The sequence below is a fragment of the Myxocyprinus asiaticus genome, chromosome 1 (assembly GCF_019703515.2).
Source record: "Myxocyprinus asiaticus isolate MX2 ecotype Aquarium Trade chromosome 1, UBuf_Myxa_2, whole genome shotgun sequence".
Lineage (NCBI taxonomy): Eukaryota > Metazoa > Chordata > Actinopteri > Cypriniformes > Catostomidae > Myxocyprinus > Myxocyprinus asiaticus.
In genome coordinates this window covers 52,101,887-52,127,127 of record NC_059344.1, presented here as the reverse complement: position 1 = coordinate 52,127,127, position 25,241 = coordinate 52,101,887, and the positions used below count along the sequence as shown (strand labels likewise).

General features: G+C 36.7%; 1 protein-coding gene across 1 annotated transcript in view; it reads left to right on the top strand.

Moving 5' to 3' along the window:
- The window catches only part of stim2b (stromal interaction molecule 2b), a 54,549-nt gene extending 29,736 nt beyond the window's left edge, over positions 1-24,813 (top strand). The window contains exons 2-12 of the mRNA XM_051710662.1: positions 6,472-6,602; positions 9,614-9,725; positions 12,372-12,483; positions 13,252-13,367; positions 13,735-13,912; positions 15,489-15,666; positions 16,009-16,170; positions 18,979-19,079; positions 19,199-19,437; positions 20,120-20,300; positions 22,424-24,813. Coding sequence (XP_051566622.1) covers positions 6,472-6,602; positions 9,614-9,725; positions 12,372-12,483; positions 13,252-13,367; positions 13,735-13,912; positions 15,489-15,666; positions 16,009-16,170; positions 18,979-19,079; positions 19,199-19,437; positions 20,120-20,300; positions 22,424-22,964 — 2,051 coding nt within the window. The 3' untranslated portion in view covers positions 22,965-24,813. The remainder of the gene's footprint in view (positions 1-6,471; positions 6,603-9,613; positions 9,726-12,371; positions 12,484-13,251; positions 13,368-13,734; positions 13,913-15,488; positions 15,667-16,008; positions 16,171-18,978; positions 19,080-19,198; positions 19,438-20,119; positions 20,301-22,423) is intronic.
- The last annotated feature ends 428 nt before the right edge of the window (positions 24,814-25,241 follow it).

Genomic DNA, 25,241 nt, shown 5'->3' with positions numbered 1-25,241 from the left:
TGTTTGTACGCTTTACATGCGCGTGTGCTCAGAGCGCTCATGCGAGTACGGGACTAAATGGTCAAATACACTTTATAATTCCGCCAGTGCCCATCTTGGTGAGGCATTAATGTAAACGCAGTCGGTCTGGTCTAAAGTGAAGGTAAAGGGTGGGACAAAAAGCATATTTGCATCAAAATGTCAGACTTGAAGTGTACATGTAACCGAACTGAGCACTATCTAATAGGCTATGTCATATAAAGGCTATTAATCAAACAACAATAACAAGGAAACGAGAAAACCACCCACTACTTTTGGCTGAATTACTTTAGTAGCTTTAAAAGTATTAATGTTATAGAATAAAACAGTGACATTTTTAATAATAATATTTTTTAATAATAATGTTAGTTTTTTTAATAATACCAAACCCTAATGTAGAAAGTCTGTTAATTTGTATTATAAATTACCAGGAAAGTAGAGATGATAAAATAATTTATAATTATGCTTAGCCTTTGTCATGTTTTTCTAATGTCTGATAGAAAAGTATATAAGATTTTTATAAGAATATTTCAGCTCAGTAGGTTCATTCAGTACAAGTGAATGGATGCCAAAATTTTGCTGCTCCAAAAAGCTCATAAAGACAGTACAAAAGTAATCCATATGATTCCTCTCCAGTGGTTAAATCCATGACTTCAGAAGTGATATGATAGGTGTGAGTGAGAATATTTAAGTCTATTTTTGCTAGAAATTCTCCTCCCTGCCCAGTAGATGGCGATATGCATGAAGACAGGGTTTTTCCTGGCTCAAAATGAGGCAGAGGTGGTAACATCCGGATCATGTGCACACATACACTTGTACAATGCCATCCACTGGCTGAAGCAAACACTTACAAGCAACATATTTTAGGTGTTCTTACAATTAGATGATTGATGAAAATGACAATTATCAACTTATAGCATATTTAATTAAAAAAGCTAACCTGTTCAACATTAAATTAATTAAATACAGCTAATGTGTTCATTTATAGTTAACAAACAGCAAACTTGATTAACCTCTTAAACCAATAATAAGATCGTCTCTGATCTCTAGTATGTGGGTGGGTATTGTGGGAAGGGACGATGTGTAGAGACCAATCGGCCACTGTTTTACAGCTTGGATTGGACTGATTGCTTAGATTGACAGGTCTTGATTTACCATGCGCACAACTGAAACTATGCTGGATGTTATTACTTGTTACTTATTCTATGTAATTATGTTTCTGGTTTATTGTGGCATTTACAAATGTAAGTAGTTCTTAGGTTCAGTAAAACCCTCAGATCACTTATTTGGAGAGTTTTTTGGACTTTTGATAAAGGCTACATTGGTTCCAACTGCCATAAGTTGCTTTGAGATAACAATACAAAATTCTGCCCAGATACAGTTGACATGATTGTAGTCATCATGACAAGCATGAATAATTAACAAAATGAATAAATAAACTGCATCACTTTCTCAGCAATGTTGTAACATGAGATGTACAGGTTTGCATTTTTGAGAAAATCAAGATTATGCATGGTTAGTAATTATTAAGTCACTGAAATAAGGCCATGAAACACATAATAGATTTTGTAGACTCCAGTTGTCGCTCACAAAATTAACTTTTGTGGAACACTTTTTGTGTTAGAAAGGCCGTATCGGATCACACTCTTCTTCTGAGGTAAATTCACAGTGTCTTCTTCCAAAAAACGATAATGAGCTCAAACGGGAAAGACTGTACCTCTCGTTGGTTTAATACAAATTACATTCAGAGAATATTTGTCTTCGATTTAAATTGGTTCATTTAAAAGTAAACAATTCAAACTTTCTATAGACATATTTCTCATGTCTGCGAGGCAAGTATACGCTGAGTTTCAGTTCATTTTCGTGACGCGCTCCAGACAGAAGTTCACAAACATTATCCTTACCTGGCTGTCACAAATGAAGGCTGGTCAGGTAGACTTCGATGTTGTGTGGAGGCTGTGACAAAGAATGTCAAAGAGGGGGAGGGGCAGGGGCTCCTGTGGTCTCGCAGAATTACAACTTAAATGCATATGTTGGGCACACGTTTAATTGAGAATTGATGCCAAGGGCCAAATTTAAATAAAAACTAAAATATTAATAAAAAAAATAAGAAATTACTTTCAAAAAGGGCACTTATCTAGTGAAAGAGGGCGGGTGCTTGAGCACCTCTTGGGGTCTATCTGTGCACGTGACTGTTTCGCCGACAGTCGGAGGCTGGACCCTGGAAAAATGTGAATCACCAAAAACAAAAGTGAAAGTGAAAGTTAAAGTGGAGATTGACTGAGCAGGGAGGAGAATTCATTGAAAAATTGACTTAAATATTGATCTGTTTCTCACCCAACATATCATATCTCTTCTGAAGTCATGGATTTAACCACTGGAGTCACATGGATTAGGCTACTTTTATGCTGGCTTATGTGATTTTTGGAGCTTCAAAATTTTGGCACCCATTTACTTGAATTGTATGGACCAAAAGAGCTGAGATATACTTCTAAAAATCTTAATTTGTGTTCTGCTGAAGAAAGAAAGTCATACACATCTGGGATGGCATAAGGGTGACTAAATGATGAGAGAATTTTCATTTTTGTGTGAATTATTCCTTTAAAGCCCAATGTGCCCCCTGTACCAAACAATTGCTCTACCACCTCTATTGTGCGGGACATGACGGCCAAGTTACCCTGCTTTTTTAGTGTTTTTTTTAGTGCATTGTTTTGAACATGTTTTATGCGCAACAACAACTCTCTCTCAGTCGGCATTAAGGGAAATTTAGACCTTACACATAAACTGATTTTAATGTAATTGTTTCATACATTATGATATTGAAAATATCTTTCATCTTTTCATTTTTGTAATCATGTCGCCCTTTTATTTATTTTTTTAAATTGGATTCATGTAGTGTTTACAGTATCATAAATAAATTATGTATAAATTATGTATTTTAAAAGTTGTCAATCATAAAAACCTATAAAATACCTATACTTTTTTTATACTTTCTGGCAAATAACCTTAAAAGGGAATGTAAATTATGGTATGTGTACTACATTTTTAAATTGCAGCATAGAGCTTTTATTATAAAGGGGCATAGCTTTCGCAACTCTGTACTCAATACTCACTACTCATGAGTACTTTTAAATGAGCTACTCTTTTACTCTTACTTGAGTAGTTTTTAGGATATAGAGATCCAGAACAATAGAGATGCTGATAGGACGTCAGTAACATGACAGCATCTTGAAGCAAAGTCTGCTGCTTAAAGCATATGAACCATTCCTCTTTCTCTTAGGAAAAGTGTATCTGAAGGAGTCTCTTTCTCTCTCTCTGAGGAAATGTGTGCACCTTTTAGCCTGATCCTCCTTTGTACTTCGTTCTCTCTCTTCATTTCTTATTTGATTTCGCTTCTCACATTCTCACCTTCCAGTGTCCAGAGGCTCAGCATGGGTGTTGGACAGAGAGACACTGTCTTGCGGTAGCCCACCAGCTTCCCTTGGCTCCCGTTAGTTTACACACTCATAAATTCATAAGGCCAGAAACTTAATTTATTGCAAGGTTTAAATGAAAATATCCCAGTTTTTCCATGTGGTTTTGACTTTAAATCCCACTCTATGATATGCGTGTTTGTAATTGTTAGACGCTTCTCCTTGTCACAGTGTTCCTGAGATGGTCACCCATCAGCACAAGTGAGTTCTATACAAAAAGCCACAGATGAAAATGAGTGTGGACAGGGACATCTGGTACACAAATATACTTATGTAATCAGATGGGGAAACACATGCAAGTCATAATGCAAATACTAAGAGAATACCATCTTTTGTTTGACGTTGTTTAGCAGCATTTTCAGCTTGTTTCAGCCATACAGGGACAGACTTCAGTCACTTTCTCTCTTTGGTGATACCCTTCTCTAGCCACACCTGATGGATTTCCCTTTAATTTAACATACAAAGTTTTTCTATTTTATTTAGAAGGGTTAGATTTGCCTTTTCAAAATTCAACATTATGTAAGAGAAGCCAACATAGCAGATGGACACTGAAGTGATGTGTGCTGTGATGTTTCATCCAGTCAGGGCTCTTTTCCAATAATAGTTTTGTTAAGACTGGATGGATTCTTCCCTCACGCTTCTCTTCTTAAATAAGAGCAAGTATGTGATCCAAGCAAATACCAGCACCATTTGCCATATCAACAGCCTGCAACATAATAAGCGTGTCAATACTGGTCAAAGCATGCCGTTGTAAACAGACCCCTAGATGCCCAGACATACTCACGATCTCACACACACACACACACACACACACACACACACACACACACACACACACACACCACACACACAGACAGGATAAAAACTTGATGAGTAACATTACTTATTAACCAGTTTTAGGAACACTTGTTGACATAAGGCCTATTTTGTTTTATCATCTAAGAATTTTCCAATAAAGAAGTGATTTTGAGATGTTAAAATAATTTTTTGGATGTCTGGTATTTTTCTTCTGCTCTCTAAAGTTTTGATGTCTTTAAATTCAAACTAATATCTATTTTATCTCAAGGTTGTTGGTTAAAAATGAACATGAATGACACAATTCTTACACTGTTGCTGGTATACCATACAGAATTTATTGTGGCTGTGAATTCTGGAGCAATTAGAACACTAGATATGACATGAAAATTTTATGACTGAATTTAGTTTATTTGAATTAAAATAATTATAATGTTAGCACCACTCAAGCACCACTTGAGTTCTGCTTTAAACACATAGGACACTATTTTAAGAGCACTTGCATTAAGCGCAGCGCTATGTCATAAGTGCAAAGTCTGGGCATGGCCATGAATTTTTGGCATTTTGGTGCAAGCATGCGCTAAGTCTAGGTGCAAGTAGGTTTGGCAAAATCGCAAGCGCAACGCGCAAATGGCTGTATTAAGTGCAATTTAATTCTGAGGTTTTCTCTGGTTATTATTCCACCGTCTGCATCTTTTATATAGTCAATTCCCTCAAGCACCAGCGATATAAACCAAGACAGCACATTAATAAGAAGTTGGTAGTGTAAATGGACTGTATGCAATGAATTAGAAGAATTTAAAATTATGTTCTTTTGTGCATTAACTGCGTCCTTGATGATTGTCGGGCACATTTCTATGACACGCATGGAAAATGTGATTCTTGTCAGAATTTGAATGTTGGCTCCGTTAAATTACAGAGAATGTAAGTATTAATAATTTTAATCTACTGACACCAATAATGGCTAGTATTAACAGTGATTTTATCAGCACACACTTCATTTCTAGCAGTCGATAAATTATTAAAAAAAAATTATATGAATAAATTAATTTATTGAAACGCAAAAAAATTAAACCAGAAATATTTCCAATTGAAATTACACTTCAAACTAAATGAAATATAATCAAAATAACGAAGTGGTCAAAAAAATCATAGCATACCAATTCCAAACATTTTAGTCTCTCAGACTTCTTCCACCGGCCTATTTTGCAGTGACTTAAAAATCATTCTACGACAACAGGTGGAAAAATACCTTTAAGCCTACAAATTAGACCATAAATACAATTGTGAATTTAAACATAATAATAATTGAAAAATAAAACATGACCCATAGATAGATTAACACAAATCTAATAATTTTTTGTTTCAGATATGATGGCTACAACTCTGATCATTAGGGACATAATTTGATGTACCCCTATATTTTCAGAGTTGGGATAACTTTATTACCACCTGCTGGTGGATTCTCCAAACTAAAAATGTAGGAACTGAATTAACACTTTATGCTGAAACCAGAGGTGGTATTAAAACTGCCTAGTGCAATGATCTATTTCTCAGGAAAATGAGAAAAATTAACTTCATTACCATACAAAACACCCTCAGTTTGTGTGCATACACCCACAATAGCGCAGACACTCCTACCCAAGGCCACTTGCGCTGGCATGAAAATTGCACTTAGAATTAGTGAAAATTAGGAAAATTGGATAAGATGTCACTTTGCGTGTTCACGAAAATAGAGCCCATATTATTCTCTACCATAAAGTGAACTTTACAATTCTGAGTAAATTCTAGAGACTGTTGTGCATGAAAATCCCAGGAGATCAGCAGTTACAGAAATACTCAAACCAGCCCATCTGGCACCAACAAACATGCCACAGTCTAAATCACTGAGATCACATTTTTCCCCATTCTGTTGGTTGATGAGAAAATTAATTGAAGCTCCTGACCCATATCTGCAGGATTTTATAAATTACACTGCTGCCACCCTATTGGCTGATTAGATAATCGCATGAATAAGTAGATGTACAGGTGTACCTAATAAAGTGGCTGGTGAGTGTATATACAGTATATATAAATTTTTCTTATACCAAAAGATGACAGGTAGATTTGTGACTTACGGAGAAAAATGCAACAATTGTTCCCCGACTAAGGTGAATTTATTGTCTCTCTCTCTCTCTCTTTGTAGACCCATGTTCGACAGTCATCCCTCCATGTGTGAACGAAGCCGACCGCTTCAGTTTAGAGGCACTGCGGCACATTCACAAGCAGCTAGATGATGATAACGATGGAGGAATTGAAGTCAATGAGAGCGTGGAGGTGAGCATTTAGTTTTGGTCTGGAAAATGTATATCCTTAATCTGAAATTTGGAGTTGTCCCTCATTTGATGCATGCAATAATACAAGCATTGGAGTGTGTTTCTATATGTGTGCATGCATTTTGTGATGGGGGGGGGTTGTCAGTAAAGCTTGATCCTTCCAGGGACCTCAAAGGGCAAAGTTGACGGTTGTTCTTCCTTGCAAAAGAAAGCGAGAGAGATAGGGAAAGAGAACATTGATGGGAACTTCTCCCATAGGGCTACTCTATTACTTGTGTATGTGCAAATGTGTGAGTGTTGGTGTATACATGGCAAAACATCTAAACATATTCATCTGCACAGATCAAAGCATATTTTCATCATTTGTTGTTGTTTTGTTTTTTTGATTGTTTAAAGTTTTATGCATGGCCCAACAGGCATTTAAAAGTGTGAAATGCATAGCTTTCTAAACGTGTTCTAAACATGCAATGCACTCTGTGCCTAAGATAATCTTTAGCTGTGACGTGATTTCGGTGACTATGCATGCTAATTGCCATTTTGCCTCAGAAAGTACTTTGTGTTTTATTATCTTGTATTATTATTGTGTATTATTTTATCGTTTTTGATAAAACAAAGCTTCTCTTTTTAATAAAATGTATGCACAACGATGAATATTCATGTGGCACTAAAAGATTATGTGAAGTGTTTTTGAACAGTGAAAGAGGAGTGTTTGAAGTTTTGAGGCATGTGTGTGTTTATGTGTGGTGATGGGGTCAAGTTTGACATGTCCTCTCTCTCTCTCTCTCCCTCACACACACACACACGGAGAAGTGGAAGGTACCATCTTTTCTGAAAACTGACACCACCACAAAAATGTAAATCCCACAATGTACCTCTCAGCCAAAATCCCTTGCCCCCTGTCCTACTGCTGACACATTTACTGTAGAACTGTACATGTACTGATAAAACAAAACCTATTTGATGTTTTTGTTTTATTGCTGTTAATATTAACATCACAAAGGTTATAACATTTTTATAATAATAGTATGTTGTAGTAATAGTATAAATGTAATAGCTATTGAAAATCACCATCAGCCTGTTATACCACAACATGCTCATAAACCTGATTGTCTACTACAAAAATTTTTATAAACTAGCACAGTGGTTCTCAGTTGGTTTTGCTTCAGGACCCAGATTTTACATTGAACATCAAGTGCCAATCCAAGATAGCAGCAGAATTATTTATTGTACAAAAGTAAACAAAATGTTCTTAAAATTAAACATTGAAATGTATATTACCATGAACTTAATAGGCAAACTATACAGTATGAAAAATGATTATAACATATAACACAGGCTAAATAGGAAATTTGATAATTTAGATGTCTGTCTTTTGATTTTCAATGGCTTCATGATTCTTATTACCGTAATACAAATTGTAATATATTACATTATAAAGTGCTATTGTACAATGATTTTTCTTAATTAAAGGCAGTACCAAGGGAGAACTTCTAAAAAGTATAAATACTTACTACAGTTTAAATAATGTATAATTTGTTTAATGTTGCAGTAATAAGAGGATCATAAACCATTTATTTATTATTATTATTATTATTATTTTCATTCTGGTAATGAAAACTGGGAGCTAAAATGTGTGCAACTGTCATGGAAATAATGTCAGTCTTAATCCTAATGGCCCTAACAGTAGGTTTCATTTTCTATATGCAAAATATAATTTCTTATTTGTTATTTTTTATATATTTGGAGTAAAACAGGACCAGGACATTAGTTTGGCCAGCTTCTACCAAGTGACTGATGAATTTGCCCGAAAATACAGTCGTGTTTGATTGAACAACAAAAGATGTTTGAAGTGTTTTCTTGTCCGTTTTAAATTTGAAATCTATTTATTTTGCTTTCTTTACTATGCTCAACTATTTCGTTTACATGACCTGTGACCCATTTTCTCAACCCACCAGTTGAGAATCAGTGATCTAGCAAATGCAGATTGTTTGCCCACACATTACCTACAGACGTCACGACATAGAGTGGGTGGAGACCCTCACTATTTCCTTTTGATTCACCCACAACCTCAAGACTGAGAGTGAAACTGCCTGTATCGCTATCCAGTGCCGTCGTCATGGAGGTTCAATATGGTATATTCTACTCGTTTTACACAAGGAAGGCAGGCCCACCCATACAACTTTTGTCCCAGGCCCTGTGAATTTAGCGATTTCCCCTACACACTCCTGTTCTGTTCAGATTTGTTGCACAGGCAACTTTGATATTTCAAATGTGAGTTTGTGCATATATTTATTCTTTTGTATATTTTGTGTATATGTGTATGCTTAGTTGGGTCATGGTGTGTGTTTTGAGGATTCTTTCTGGTCATGGCAGGTGCTTCTGGTCCCAAGAATTTCTCCTTCTTACAGCCACTGAAAGTTGGTGTCCTCTTTCAGGACACAGCAGATTCCTGAGTGTGTGTGTGTTTGCATGTGTGTGTGAGAGAGTTGCTAAGTAAGCCTACACGCCTTCTAAAATGCCTTTTCCCTCGTTAGTTGGATAAAACTGTGTTGAACACAAGGGCCATTTTTACAAAACCTGTTTGCTCCATTTATGTAATGCATACAGTTGGGAAGAACCACAGATAGATATGCTGTCTACACAGACTTTACCACAGAGAGCTTCATGCTTATGTAGAATGCTTGTCATATTCTTCTAATATTTTATTGTGCAATAAAACCCTACTTTGCTCTTGGATGAAAGCATCTGCTTAATAAATACATGTCATGTGATGCAGTAGCTCTAATATGCAAATATGATAAGATGTTTCTCCTGTTTTGTTGCATGAAAAATATTTGCATGGTATTAAAAAGGCATTTTTGAATCTATTAAAATGCTCTGTTTGTTTCTGAAGCCAAATATAACATAATCAGCCCTTGGGCATGATATGCCTGGTATATCCCATGAACGAATTCATTAGAAGTCATGTTCCTGTGGTGTGTGCGCTAATGTTGTCTTGGTGTTCATCTGCAGTTTATTATAGAGGACATGAAGCAGCACCAGACCAATAAACACAGCAATCTTCACAGAGAGGACCAGCACATCACAGTGGAGGAGCTATGGAAGGGCTGGAAGATATCAGAAGGTAAAGTACTAAAAAGTGCTACAATGCTCGAACACGTGTGCGACTGTGAACAAGCTTCTCTCATGCACTCATGAACATGCACCGGAAGCGTGTGTCTTCTAACAACTTTTAAATCAGTACAAATGTTAATGTAACTCCATGTGGTGACATATATGTGTAATATTCCTCACAGTAAGCCATCAAAATGGAAATATGAGGGAAAACAAGCACTTGTGTCTTCACATTTTTGTGAAGAGAGTGACTCATCTTGAATAAATCTGCCAGTTACACAATGACCTGTGCTGTTTGCCACACATATGCAAGGGAAAAGAGCTTAAGAAGCCCATTGTTTTATGGACAAGGGTGCATTTTTAATATATACATTTTCTCAATTAACCCACCAAAAGTTAATTTTGAACTCAGGGTGTACTGTAAATCAGTTTGGATTAAAATGTTGCTAAATAACTACTTAGTAACACAAGCTGCAAGCACTGCATTTTGTTGGCCAGTACTTGGTCTCTGCAGTCATACACTAGTGGGGTAGTCCTAAACAGTGGATGATGTCATAGATTGTATGAATAGTGTTGTCAATGAAGTAGCCAAACTTGCGCACAGGACTCTAAACAAAGACAGTCTGTTACCCATTGAGCCACTGAAATGGAGTGATGGCATCTCACAGCATCATGCACTGTGAGTAACTCTGAGTAACCTGAGAAGACACTGGAGTACCCCATTGTGTAGATTACTATTAAGTAGTGTGCATGCTGTTGTTTGGGTCTGGTTTAATGTCAGTTTGAGTAAGGAATATTATAGCTGAGTCATTAAATATTGTTTTGAAATGGATTGGCTAAAACTAATAAAAGTAATTGTTCCATTCACCATGAGTGGGCCTGTATACTGCAGTTCCCTGTACAATACCTTGCAAGTTCACCCTGTTCTTTCAATGTGTTTGTATGTGAGTTGAGAAAATACAATAGCCTCAATAAGTATTTGGACACTTAAGTCACACTTACAGAACTAGAGATACAGAACTAACTTCTGCAGAACTGAGATTTTCTCAGAAATAACTTCAAATTGCTTAGTTATTTTTTGCAATTACTTTTAATCACCTGGTCCCATGGTAATTTTAATTGGTGTATGAAGTAATTCAGTTCAAGGTCACATATGTAGAGGTAGTTCAGCACATTATCTACTGATTCTCAATTATTTGTTTTTCTACCTTTTTGTAACTCTTTTATTTTTTTTAATTTTTTTTATTTTTTTTTGCTGTATTCATTTGCATTAAGCAACCTTGAGTTTGTGAAACATGATATAGAAATAAAAAAATATTATTGCTATTTTTATTATTGTGGATATGTTCCTCTAGGTTTGACAACCGCAAAGTGTCCAATACTTTTTTGTCTTCATTTTGAACAGTAAGACGATAGCTATTGTTTTATTATTAATTTATTTATTTATTTTGCTTGAAAAGTGTGCTTGTGCCATGTTTCACCTGATTTGATATTTTGCTACAGTATCTAATGCAATAACATGTATACATCTTTAAGTGTGGCTTAAAGTGATAGTTCACCCAAAAATGAAAATTGTCTTATCATTTACTCACCCTTATGCCATCCCAGATGTGTATAACTTTCTTTTATCTGATGAACTCAAATGAAGATTTCTAGAAGAATTTCTCAGCTCTTTTGGTCCATACAATGCAAGTCAATGGGTACCAAAATTTTGATGCTCCAAAAATCACATACATCAGTATAAAAGTAATCCATAAGACTCAAGTGGTTAAATCCATGTCTTCAGAAGTTAAATGATAGGTGTGGGTGAGAAACAGTTCAATATTTAAGTCCTTTTTTTTTTTTTTTAACTATAAATAACTATTTATTTTTTACTCTATCCCTGCTCAGTCAATCACCACTTTAACTTTCACTTTGACATTCTTCTTCATGTGTTTTCACATTCACATTCTACATGCATATCGCCCCCTACTGGGCAGGGAGAAGAATTTCTAGCAAAAAAGGACTTAAAAAGTGATCGGTTTCTCACCCATTCCTATCATATCACTTCTGAAGATATGGATTTAAACACTGGAGTTGTGTGGATTACTTTTGTGATGCCTTTATGTGCTTTTTGGGCATCAGCATTTTGGCACCCATTCACTTGCATTGTATGGACCTACAGAGCTGAAATATTCTTCTAAAAATCATAATATGTGTTCTGCAGAAGAAAGAAAGTCATACACATCTGGGATGGTATGAAGGTTTGTAAATGATGAGAGAATTTTCATTTTTGGGTGAACTATCCCTTTAAGTATTCAGCATTTTGGGGTCACTGTATACATTTTTCACATATGTTTTCATTTATTACATTGACCAAAGACATTGAAAATAAATGTAAAGCTGATGTGTGTATCTTTTTCAATGTGAATTAAATTGTTTTAATTTTTTGAGAGAGTTTGGAAGACAAAGGAGGTTTTTTAGAATCTGTTTAAAAACAGTGTTTTTTAACGTTCAGCTGAACATGTTCTTAAAGCTCAATAGCCATACAATGCTTTTCTTCCTTTTGTGTAGGCTGTTTTATAGGCGCATTTATAAAATTACAGCTCCAATTTAAAGAACCAACAAGTTTTGTTCATGTGCCTCCTCTCTGTGTCTCTGTCTCTCTCTTTCTTAGTGCATAACTGGACAATGGAGGATGCAGTCCAGTGGCTAAAAGAGTCAGTGGAGCTTCCTCAGTACGAAAGAAACTTCAGAGATTTTAAAGTAGACGGCAACACGCTACCTCGGTAACCACACACACTTATTATGTGAAAGTGTGAAAGAAGCTAATAGTGATATGAAACTAATTAAAAATAGTAGCAAATAAAAGTCATACCTTTTTTTTAATTTAAAGTAAAAAAAAAAAAAAGTTTGTGAAGTATTTGTTTAACATTTAATAACACCGTTATTAAATGCTACTACACCAATAAAGCAAAATGCATGCAGAAAAGTTACAGTCCTGGTCATTCCTGAAATTTTTAGCAACAGTGCTTCCCCCTAGTGGTTATAACGTGTGGGTGCACAGCCTTTGGAGACGTGCATGTGCCAGTGTGGGGGTTGAAGAAAGATTTAGAGTGTTGAGTTTCCTCTCATTGCCACTTCTCCATGACTCATGAAATGATGTCACAGCTCCAGATCACCTTTCACCTGCAGCTATGCCCAGTATGTGTGTGGCAGCACATGTGATCTTTCAGTCATCTAGTACTTGCTGCTTAAAATCAGTTCTTTCAGCTTGAGGTTGCCATTCATACACACAGATAGATACATAAATACATGCTCTTCCCCTAAACCAATGTATACCAGTGCATACTTTAATAAGAATGTGTTTTTTCACCCTGGCATTTTCTCAGACATTTACCCCAGAGAGAATTCTAGACGTCCTTTTATTGAGCTACACTTGACCCTGACATTCAAAGTCAATCTTTTTAGGCATTTAACTGGAAACAGACTGAGTTTGAATGACCATGACTCGCATTCTCACCCTCTGACTTGCTGTGTTTTTCTTTTTGTTACAGAATAGCAGCCAATGAACCGTCATTTATGTCAATGCAGCTAAAGATATTAGACCAACGACATAAACAGAAATTAAATCTAAAAGCGTTAGACGCAGTCCTTTTTGGGCCTCCACTACGTAAGTGTGTCCACGTAAGCTTGTATGTTCAGTGTAAACTTTTAATTATGCTGATTACATTTTTTAAATTAAGCGACCCTTACAAAAAGTGTAGAGTTCAATTACTAGCTGCATACTTGCCACAAATTTGCCACTCATTATTTTCACATGCAAATGAGCTTGTGATTCGCTGCAGATGTTTGCCAGAAGTTTTCAGCTCTTCACTGGTAGTGGTGAACCTGCAGCAAACCTTTGGCAACAATGGACAATTTGTGAAAATAATCAGTGGAGAATTTGCGGCAAGTTTTTGGCAAATTTGCTATGAACTCTAGATTTTTGTAAGAGGAGGTATCAAAACATTCCCTCTTTTTCTCTCTTCTTCCTCTAGGTCCACACCATAACTGGGTGAAGGACTTTATTTTGATGATTTCCATCATCATTGGAGTTGGGGGATGCTGGTTTGCATACATACAGAACAAATCGTCTAAAATTCACATCTCTCAGATGATGAAAGACCTGGAGAGTCTGCAGCATGCTGAACTGAGCCTGACAGAGCTACAGAGCCGGTGAGTGTGATTGTGTGTGTGTGTGTGTGTGTGTGTGTGTGTGTGTGTGTGTGTGTGTGTGTGTGTGAGAGAGAGCGAGAGAGCAAATAGCAGACAGTGAAAGAAAGACTTTGCATGTTTGAATAAATACATGGAATATTCAGGCTAATCATATCATCTGCCTCCATGAAAGTAAGTTTTATGGAGTTTTAGAGTTTTAGTAGGCTTTTAGTCCATGTGTGTAAGCTTTGAGGCCATCTCTATGCAGGTGTATTCATAAAGCCCAAAGTATACTTTAGTTTCGACGCATACATTTGAATGCTAGCCTTTTAAAGTATACTTCATTTGACAATGTGCGCATACACAGGCGGTTGGCGCATGTGCGCTACAACTGCTATGAGATACTGGACTATTTCTCTTCAGGAGTTTAGACATATAATGATGTCTTTATATTTCTTCAGACTCAAGTTAAACAAATGCAGGTATCTCCTGACCTCCTCACACATGCATTATTGTTGTTTCCACCTTCGTCCTCTGATGTTTATTGGCAATTACATCTTCTTCTAGTGCTTCTTCGTGACAGCAACGGCTCAACTGTGAGTGCTGCCACCTTGTGGACCCATCAATTAGTGCAAATAATTCCATGCACAAACTGCACGTTCAGAGTATGCTCGGTTAGAAAATCAGCCAGCATGCTTTCAGTGCTCGAGCACTCTGCTGATGATGAAATTTGCGTTGCGCGTCCTTTACACAGACCCCTAGCGTTCGCTTCTGACCGAAATGTACTTGGGGCTTAAATGTGTACAAAATTCACATCTAGCAGTAATACTCATTTAAATTTTGTAGTATTTCTTTTCTGATCAAACATATCGATACACTAATGGGTGTATCCAAATAATTGTCCATTAAAATGATCTCCAAAGTTAGAATGTCCCTTCCCCAAAATTATAAATGGCCACCTGCATGCCTCCAAGTAGCAACAGCAAATCATGATTCATGGCTGTTACGTAAGCTTAAGTCTTTTGGCTATTTAAAAAAAGGTTGAGTCCTTCAATATGTTCATATCCCAATTACCTGTTTCAATAGGAAATATGTCAAGAAAGGAAAGAAATCTGCACTTGTCAAGCCATCTCACGGGGTCTTTAAAGGGAAAATTCACCCAGTGAGATGGGTAAACTATCCAGTAATGAAAATTCTTTTACTGACCCTGAAGTTGTTCCAAACCCTTATGACTTTCTTTTGGCAGTGGAACACAAATGGAGATGTAACACAAACTGTTCAGTCTCAGTCACCATTTCACTATACAACTTTTATTGAATAGATAAAAGATGCACTAAAAGTGAATGGTGACTGAAGCTGTCATTCTGCCTAACATTCCTGTGTTCCACGGAAGTCATGTGGGTTTGAAATGACAAGAGGGTGAGTAAATGATGACAGAATTTTAATTTTTGGGTGAATTATCCCTTTAAGCTTTTATGTAAGTACCTTTAAATTGCCACTGCTTTATTGGCTCTTTTAGGTTTTGAGTTTGGATACAGGACACACCAGATTTCAGAAGTGACTTGAAGTCAGATTTAATACTCTCTGGTCTTATTAGGTTGGAAAAGGCTCAGGAGGAGAACCGGACAGTGGTGGTGGAGAAGCAGAACCTTGAGCAGAAGATGCGTGATGAGATCAATGGAGCTAAGAAAGAAGCCAGTAGACTGCGAGAGCTGCGAGAGGGGGCTGAATGTGAACTCAGCAGACTCAAATACGCAGAGGAGGAACTAGTGCAGGTAGAAACCTAATCACACTAGACATGAGTTGGTCTTAAAGGGATAGTTCACCCAATAATAAGTAAATGAATTAATAAAATGACAAGTAATCTGTATTAATTCATAGCTTTTCAATGTGTTAATGTTTGTACTAATGTCCAGCAATCACCAGCAGTGTTAAGTACCAATGCTTCTCTTTAGCCTTTCCTTACAACGTCGTCATCTTATTTTTTGCACATCTGCCACTAGATGGCGGCAATGTTCCTCAAGTAGTTGTTTTAGTTAGTCATCCCACATATTTGACATGTAAAGCTAAAAAATATCTGAGCGCTAGTGTCTTAATCTGATGTTGGGTGTTTCCAGGTGCGAATGGCTCTGAAGAGAGCAGAGAAGGAGATGCAGTCTGAATGGTTGGTGCCTGAAGCTCTGCAGACGTGGCTACAGCTCACACATGAAGTAGAAGTACAGTACTACAACATCAAAAAACAGCATGCCGAGCTGCAGCTCTCAGTCGCAAAAGACGAGGTGAGCTGTTTATTTTGTCACTTTCTGACAGGGCAGGAAATACCTGATTTACCTCGCAACAGATTTTTCTATTGGAAGTTGCCTTTTTTTTAAATTATGGCAATGGACCCTTTTCACAGACTGTGATGACACATTTCCATCTTAATTTAGTGGGTAAATCTAGCAGACTTGTTGTACATTTTTGCTTTTAAATGATTAAATGTACATTTATTAGGATCTCAATTCCAGTGGGTCAGAAATGTACATACACTAAGTTAACTGTGCCTTTAAGCAGCTTGGAAAATTCCAGAAAATGATGTCAAGCCTTTAGACAATTAGCCAATTAGCTTCTGATAGGAGGTGTACTGAATTGGAGGTGTACCTGTGGATGTATTTTAAGGCCTACCTTCAAACTCAGTGCCTCTTTGCTTGACATCATGGGAAAATCAAAAGAAATCATCCAAGACCTCTGAAAAAAAATTGTGGACCTTCACAAGTCTAGTTCATTCTTGGGAGCAATTTCCAAATGCCTGAAGGTACCACGTTCATCTGTACAAACAATAGCACGCAAGTATAAACACCATGGGACCATGCTACCATCATACCGCTCAGGTAGGAGTTGCATTCTGTCTCCTAAAGATGAACGTAGTTTGGTGCGAAAAGTGCAAATCAATCCCAGAACAACAGCAAAAGACCTTGTGAAAATGCTGGAGGAAACAGGTAGACAAGTATCTATATCCACAGTAAAATGAGTCCTATATCGACATAACCTGAAAGGCTGCTCGGCAAGGAAGAAGCCACTGCTCCAAAACTGCCATAAAAAGCCAGACCACAGTTTGCAAGTGCACATGGGAACAAAGATCTTACTTTTTGGAGAAATGTCCTCTGGTCTGATGAAACAAAATTGCCATAATGACTATCGTTATGTTTGGAAGAAAAAGGGTGAGGCTTGCAAGCCGAAGAACACCATCTCAACCATGAAGCATGGGGGTGGCAGCATCATGTTATGGGGTGCTTTGCCGCAGGAGGGACTGGTGCACTTCACAAAATAGATGGCATCATGAGGAAGGAAAATTATGTGGCTATATTGAAGCAACATCTCAAGACATCAACCAGGAAGTTAAAGCTCAGTCACAAATGGGTCTTCCAAATGGACAATGACCCCAAGCATACCTCCAAAGTTGTGGCAAAATGGCTTAAGGACAACAAAGTCAAGGTATTGAAGTGGCCATCACAAAGCCCTGACCTCAATCCAATAGAAAATCTGTGGGCAGAACTGAAAAAGCGTGTGCGAGCAAGGAGGATTACAAACCTGACTCAGTTACACCAGTTCTGTCTGGAGGAATGGGCCAAAATTCCAGCATCTTATTGTGAGAAGCTTTTGGAAGGCTACCCAAAACATTTGACCCAATTTAAACAATTTAAAGGCAATGCTACCAAATACAAACAAAGTGTAAGTAAACTTCTGACCCACAGGGAATGTGATGAAAGAAATAAAAGCTGAAATAAATAATTCTCTCTGCAATTATCCTGATTTATATATATATATGTGTTATATATCACATTCTTCAAATAAAGTAGTGAACCTAACTTACCTTAGACAGGCAATGTTTTCTACGATTAAATGTCAGGACTTGTGAAAAACTGAGTTTAAATGTATTTGGCTAAGTTGTATGTAAACTTCTGACTTCAACTGTATAATTCAGTGATGGCTAGAGTAAATAATCCCTTTGACAATGATTTAAGTCGAATTTAATGGAAAACTATGTGAGTTGCATTCTGTGGTGCTCCAGAATTTTGAACAGCCTCTGGAGTCGTTGCTGGGCCCAGCCGGTGTGCGTACCTTTATGGAAAATTGTTGTTTCTAATTTTAGAACATGCCATGTCTTCTGCCAGACCCGTCTGGTGTGCAGCCCCCTTTAAGTTACCCTGCTGCCCACACTTTACCAAAGTTGTGTTAAGAAATACAATATTTACAAAAACTATTGTGCAATGAGTAGCTGTATTTATATCTGGAAAAATGCACATATAGATCGATAATCAGCTGGAAAACGTTCTGATTACCGATGCGTAAAAAAGGCATAGATTCCAAGCCTAACATTTACAGTATATTACTATACTTTGTGTTATATTACTCTGGCATTAATTGTTCTTTTTTTGTCACATGGGTGTATTATTGTAGTATAATCTAGTTCGGATAAACTTGTCCCTATACTGCAATGGTCAGATGGTTTCTTCCTGTCTAAGTAGGTTGTTCTCGGCCAGAATAAACTGCAATGTGGACCAGACTTTATGTTGTTTGTAAAAAGTGTGGCTACATGAGACTACCAAAATTGGAATTGGTTCCTAGTGTTATAAAACATTTACATTTAAATATCAATCATTATGCACTTAAAGATGTCTGGAAGTTAAAACAAGTGCTAACCAGAGAAGGTGTTAAACACTTTAAATTTAAGTTAATTCAGAATTTAACACTTTTTCAGTTTAAAATAAAAACCCGCTTACAAACAAACACCCCTTTCATTTTCTCTCTCTGTGACTAACAAAATTACAATGAAACTTTCCCCCTCTAATTTAGATTTCTAATGATGCGGGTAAATTACTTTTTAACTACATAGTTTGTTTTTCCTTTTGTTGTTTGCATCTGGAATGAGTCATCAAGCCATTATGCAAAAGCAATTAGCAATCATTGCAGTGGGAGAGATGAGAAAGCGCTCAGTACATTCCATAAATGTGTAGATCCCACTTGTTTAGTGCATCTCCCTGCAATATCATTGTATTTTCATTATTGATTTGTGCATTTGTGTGTGTACATTGTTTGGTTTTCAGGCAGAAAAGATAAAAAAGAAGAGGAACTCTGTGTTTGGCACCCTCCATGTTGCTCACAGCTCATCTTTGGATGAAGTAGACCACAAAATACTTGAGGCTAAGTAAGCACACACGTTACACAAGCACTCACCAACCACCTACACACATGCACACCCCTAATAAAAGAAGAAGCTAATGGTTACCCAGGTTACATGAATGCTTATCTGTGTTTTTTGTTTAGAAAATCACTGTCAGAGGTCACAGCATGTTTGCGGGAACGTCTTCACCGCTGGCAGCAGATAGAGAAGCTGTGTGGCTTTCCAGTGGTTAATAATTCTGGGCTGCCCAACCTCACTGCCTCGCTGTATGCAGACCACAGCTGGGTGGTCATGCCGCGGATGTCTGTGCCACCCTATCCGATCACTGGAGGGGTGGACGATCTTGACGAGGATACGCCACCTATCATTCCACAGTTCACCTGTAAGTTCCACTCTGTAAAGCCAACATTGGGAGAAAAGCAAGGACATTTTCTCTTTAATATTTCAACATTGGACTTCTTATTGGACACTGTACACTCTTGTACATTCATACTGTACATTCTTATGTTGCCTTCATGTGCTATTATCCTAAGTACAAGTTTCCAACTCAGAATTTGCGCATGAACGCCCCCTCAAATAGTAATTACGACTGGGAAAAGTAAAAAATAATGTTGATACCCGAGATTCGTAATTGAGAGGAGCCATAATCTTTCAACACAGGCGAGGAGAGTACGGTTTCTGTAGTGTTTTACTATTGTTTATTTTTCTAAATGTAGCTACCTTGTTAGTGTTTGCCTTTTAGGTCATATACATTTATTTATATCAGGAACCATTTGATGCATATTGTATTTTATACACCTGAGAATACAGCATGTATTTGACAAAAATTAATATGGACTGAATAACAACTAACTGAAGATGTAAGAGTGAACCTGCCGTCCTCAATGTTTCATATTCTCTCTGACAACAAAGCACTTGAACGTGACATACACATACTTATGACTTCACAAGTGGGAAGTAGGATAATTCCAAAGAAGGCAGCATTAATTAACTGTCTTGGTTAAAAATACATTTTTTTTTTTTTTTGGGTGAGATTGTGCTTAATTATCTCTGTTTCTTTATAGCTACATTGATTCGACCTCCTCTGACCCGCAACAGCAGTGTTTGTCGTTCTCGCAGAAGTCTTCTGTCTCAGCCCTCATCCCTCTCAGCTGACCCTGACCTTTTATCCATGGCCTCCGCCCCCTTGGCCTACAGACCTGAAGGAGACGATGAACACATCATCTTCAATGTTGAAAGGAAGGGGTAGGACATCTACAGCTTCTATATTCTGTACGGTTAATTATATAAATAGTAACACGTAAAAAAAAATTACGCAATGAATCATGTCTCTGGAACATAATAAGAAATATTCCTACCATTGGAGCATTTCAAGCTTGAAGTACCACCTGTTTTTAGCAGGGGGCAGTAAGCAAAACTCCAGCTGTACAGGGAATGAGCAGCTGTACAGACAAAAAACCACACTCAGGCTTGATTGACAGTAGCGACAGACGCATTCTTGCATTGAAACAGCTGGACAGAGTACAATTCCAAATGCAGGGGTCTGTTTTTCTAAGTTTCAAACTACGGTTGACTTGATACAGCGGCCTAAAAATGCTGTGTTTTTGACGCATGAGTACATTGACGCATACTCAGAATAGCCCTTATACAGATTGTCCTTTGAAAGGTTGATGGATTCAATTGCAAAATGGATTGCTGTGGACTGTAGGCCAATGTTAGTCTAATGTTCAGTAATATGGAAATAACAAATTATAGCCTTCTAAAGCCTCTTAGTATTGTCTAATAAATGCTTTACTCATCTGCCACAATAATGTACTGCATTTTAATTAACTGAATTATGTTTGTAATATACAGTACTGTAATTATTTAAATATAACTAGTTATAATTATTAAATTATTATATATTGAATTATATTTTTAGGGCCTTTCTTTTCAAAGTTTTGTATATGCGATGAATTGTAAATAATTCCATGAATTAATCAGCATTTAATTTAATTAATTTGATTTAAAAATGGTTTAGCCCTAGTTATAACATGTGCTGAAGTGATAGTTCACCCAAAAATGAAAATTGCCAGATGTTAGGTAGAATGTTAGTGACTGCGAAGCCTGATTTATACTATGGAAGAAGCCAAACGTTTTTTCTCCTGGATGAACTAAAGCACCCTCGCCGAACGAAGCCAGTGTTTATACTACGTGCAACGTTGTTTTAAAATTATTACATTTAGGGTGATGTCACGTTTTTAACATATTGTTTCAGCCATGGAAGTAATGCCTAAAATGCAGGTTTTTCTCTGTGGGCCGCCACTTTTAGTGCTGTATTGCTTCTTTGCTTTATTAAACTTGATACAGAGCCCCTTCCATTTTTAAAAACTCCAATCTCTCTCCATGCATTTGTTGTGGCCACACTGTCTTTGTGGAATTTGTGCTGCGAATCATATTAAAAAAAAAAGTTTACTTCTGCACAATCTCTGAGAGACAGGCTTCAAAGTTGTCCTTTTTAACAGCAGAAACCTTGGTAACAACTCAGCTGGCATGCGCGATTTTAAATGCTCAAACCACACCCACGATTAGTTTTAACTAATCATCAATGCTCTTCGACTAGCCGAGTTCTCCTAGGACAAGAATGTAGAGTTTTGTGCAAACAGGAGTAATATCACCAAATGAGCACATTGGCAGAACAAAAACGTTGCTGCATTTTGTCATCATTTGTAGGCAAACTAAGCGAAGCCTGTTCACCAGGTAAGTATATAGTAAACAAGCCTTAAGGCTACATCTCCTTTTCTGTTCAATGGAAGGAAGAAAGTCATATGCGTTGGTACTGACATGAGGGGGAATACATTTTGATGAATTATCATTGTTTGAGTGAACTATCCTTTTAATGTGTTATGTAACTTGTTACCTGTCTTCATCTAACTTGTTACCTGTCTTTATAAACTGTTTAAATGTGATTAAAGCCAGTGAATGTACATTCTTAGATTAGATTTTCTATGATGCATTTTGTAAGTAACACTTTACTATAAGGTTGCATTTGTGGATGAGTTAACATGAATTAACAATAAACAAAACTTTTAATCTTGATTAATGTTCAGTTCAGCACATACTAATTCAATTTTTAAATAAAATGAAAAGTTGTATATAGAAACATTAGATAACGCGTTAAGAACTAACATGAACTAACAATAAAAGTGGGATTTTCATAAATTAACATTAACCAATATTAATATATGCTGTAAAAAATATTGTTCATTGTTTATTCATGATACCTGGTGCATTAACTAATGTTAATGAATAAGAACCTTATTGTACAGTGTTACCATTTTGTCTTGGTATGTTTGTGTTAAATTCATGTTTGTGTTCCTGTTATACAGGGAAACTCAGGACACTTGCTCAGACTCGGACTCTCTCAGTTCCTCTTTGGGCAGAAAGCAGTTCTCCACTTCCTGTGTTCAAAGTACCGGTGTTACAGGCACGGACACCCCGCCACGCAAAATCTCTCACGAGGAACTTTTTCTCTTCACGCAAGAGGCCCAGGCTGTCGCTCTGGAGAGCTTGCCATTTTCCACATCCTCCCCTTCATCTCCTCTTGACTCCTCCTCAGTTCATAAGGGCTCTCCTGACCTCACTCGCTCCTCCGTCCTCCCAGAGTCCCAGAGTTTGACCTTTCACCCTGGCACCAAATCTGTGGCCTACAATGGCATCCTGGAAAAGTCATACAGCTTGGGGCAGCTGCCAGCTGTTGGGACGCCTCCAGAGGGGCAGTATCCCTCGATTAGCTCACTCAACACAGAAGGCAAAGCTATCAAGGAGCCCAAGCAACTCCAATCCACCTCCTCCCCGGACTCCTGCGATAATGGGGAGAAAAAACGCTCCAAGATCAAGAGCTTGTTTAAGAAAAGCAAAAAGCTGTGAGGAACAGTAGAGGATGAAATGGAGGGAAAAGTAGCCTTAAAACAAAACTAAGAAAAAAATGAGGGTGATGCTGTCAACCAGAAGCCAAAGCATTTTTTAGTTTCTCAATTGTTTTTTTTTTATTTAAATGGAATGTAGCTCCATCTAGGTACAATCCTGGGTTGGAAAGCTTATTATGGTGATTTTTTTTTAACCATCACACGTATGCCTTTAAAGGCCAGAAAATTTTATTGCAGGTTTTTGCAGAACATGAGTCATGACCAATTTGCTGTTTTTATTTGGATGAATTCTCTGTTTTCATAAAGTGCACCTTTATGATGTCATCAGGAAGTAGGGGAGACCAGGGCTAGTTGTCACAGTTTTTACTCCAGTGAATATTTTTCAGGGTATTTTTTAAAGTTAATTTCTGGATAGGCATATACCTTAATGTCTTAGCTACATAAAAGCTTTTATACATTTGTACAGTTATTTCCAAGGAAAAAAGATACAGTTTGTTGAATGAACGCTGACCTTTTGTGACCCCCGATGCTGTGCATGGTGTCACTTTTTATGGGTTAAGTTGTCAGAATGAAAAAAGGCTTTTCAGCAAAATTTAAGCTGCAAAACAATTATGAAACACAAAACATATAATGAAACAACAAAAATGAAAAAGATAACATACAAAAACATTAAACCATTGTTTTAGCCAACAAATATTATTTTAATAAATTGTATACAGTTATAACATTTAAACATGTGACAACTTACCCCAAACTAACATTTATGAAAAATACCTTTGTCCTGAGAATACAGTTCAATCTTCAAATCTACCTTCGTTATGTAGTTTACCCTTGCCTGGATGTATGATGGTGTATTTTTTTTAACCAACAGCTATGGCAATAATATGATGATAGTGGAATTTTAGTTTGGAGGATAGAAATCACACACACACACACACACACACACACACACACACACACACACACACACCCGGAATAGTTTTAATTGAAATGTATTTTAAACTAGGTGTTTTAAACAAACTAATTTTAATAATGACAACTTCTCTGTGTGACAACTAGCCCCGGTCTCCACTGTAGCAAACCAGGTAATAATAAATAGCACAGTGCTATCCAAATCTCCAAATTCCTAATAAAAAGTAGGCTTCCTGGAAATTTGTCCTAACTTGTAACAATAACAATGATGTCACAATAGTTTAAATGGCAGCTGGATTTTTTTTTTAGATATCTCTAATTTTGATATCATCACAAGTGTAGTGTTTAATATGTGATTAGAGATCCACATTGAGGCTGCCCTTTGGTTTGAAAACCATTAAAATCCCTTCCTTTAAAAGGCCCCGGGTTAAATGTGAGCTTTCAGCTTGATGTCACTTTCTGTTTACTGTCACAGAACTCCTGTTCTTGACAAATATCCTATAAATAATGGTAAACTTAAAGCAGCATGTCAGAACACCTACATTGTGAAATGATGATCTCAAGTCAATGCATTGCTAGTAAATTAATACAAAATTATTCTTCATTCTTAAAACACCCACAGGTGTACAGTTTATCCCCCCCCCCCCCCCGTTTCTGTTCTGTTATCATTTACTCTGTCTGACTTTCTTCTGTGGAACACAAAAGGACTTGTTGGGCAGAATGTTGGCTTCAGTCACAATTTACTTTCATTGTTTGGGGAAAAAAATGCACTGAAAGTCAGTGAGGCTAATACTCACTCGCCTAACATCTCCTTTTGTGTTCCAATGAAGAAGTCATATTGTTTTGGAACAACATGAGGGTGAGTAAATGATGACATAATTGTTTTTTATTTAAATGTTTTTGTAGACAATGCCTTTAAGTACTAAGTACTTTCATTAACCCTGTATTTCAATAATCATTATACTTTTCTATAATATATATATATATATATATATATATATATATATATATATATATATATATATATATATATATATATATATATATACATATATATACACATATATGTGTATATATATATATATATATATATACATATATATACACATATATGTGTATATATAGACATACGCACACACACACACACTGGCAAAGTTTGGAATAATGTACAGATTTTACTCTTATGGAAAGAAATTGGTACTTTTATTAATCAAAGTGGCATTCAACTGATCACAATGTATAGTCAGGACATTAATAACATGAAAAAAAAAATGTTAAACTACTTCAAACAGTTCTCATCAAAAAATCCTCCATGTGCAGCAGTGACAGCTTTGCAGATCCTTGGCATTCTAGCTGTCAGTTTGTC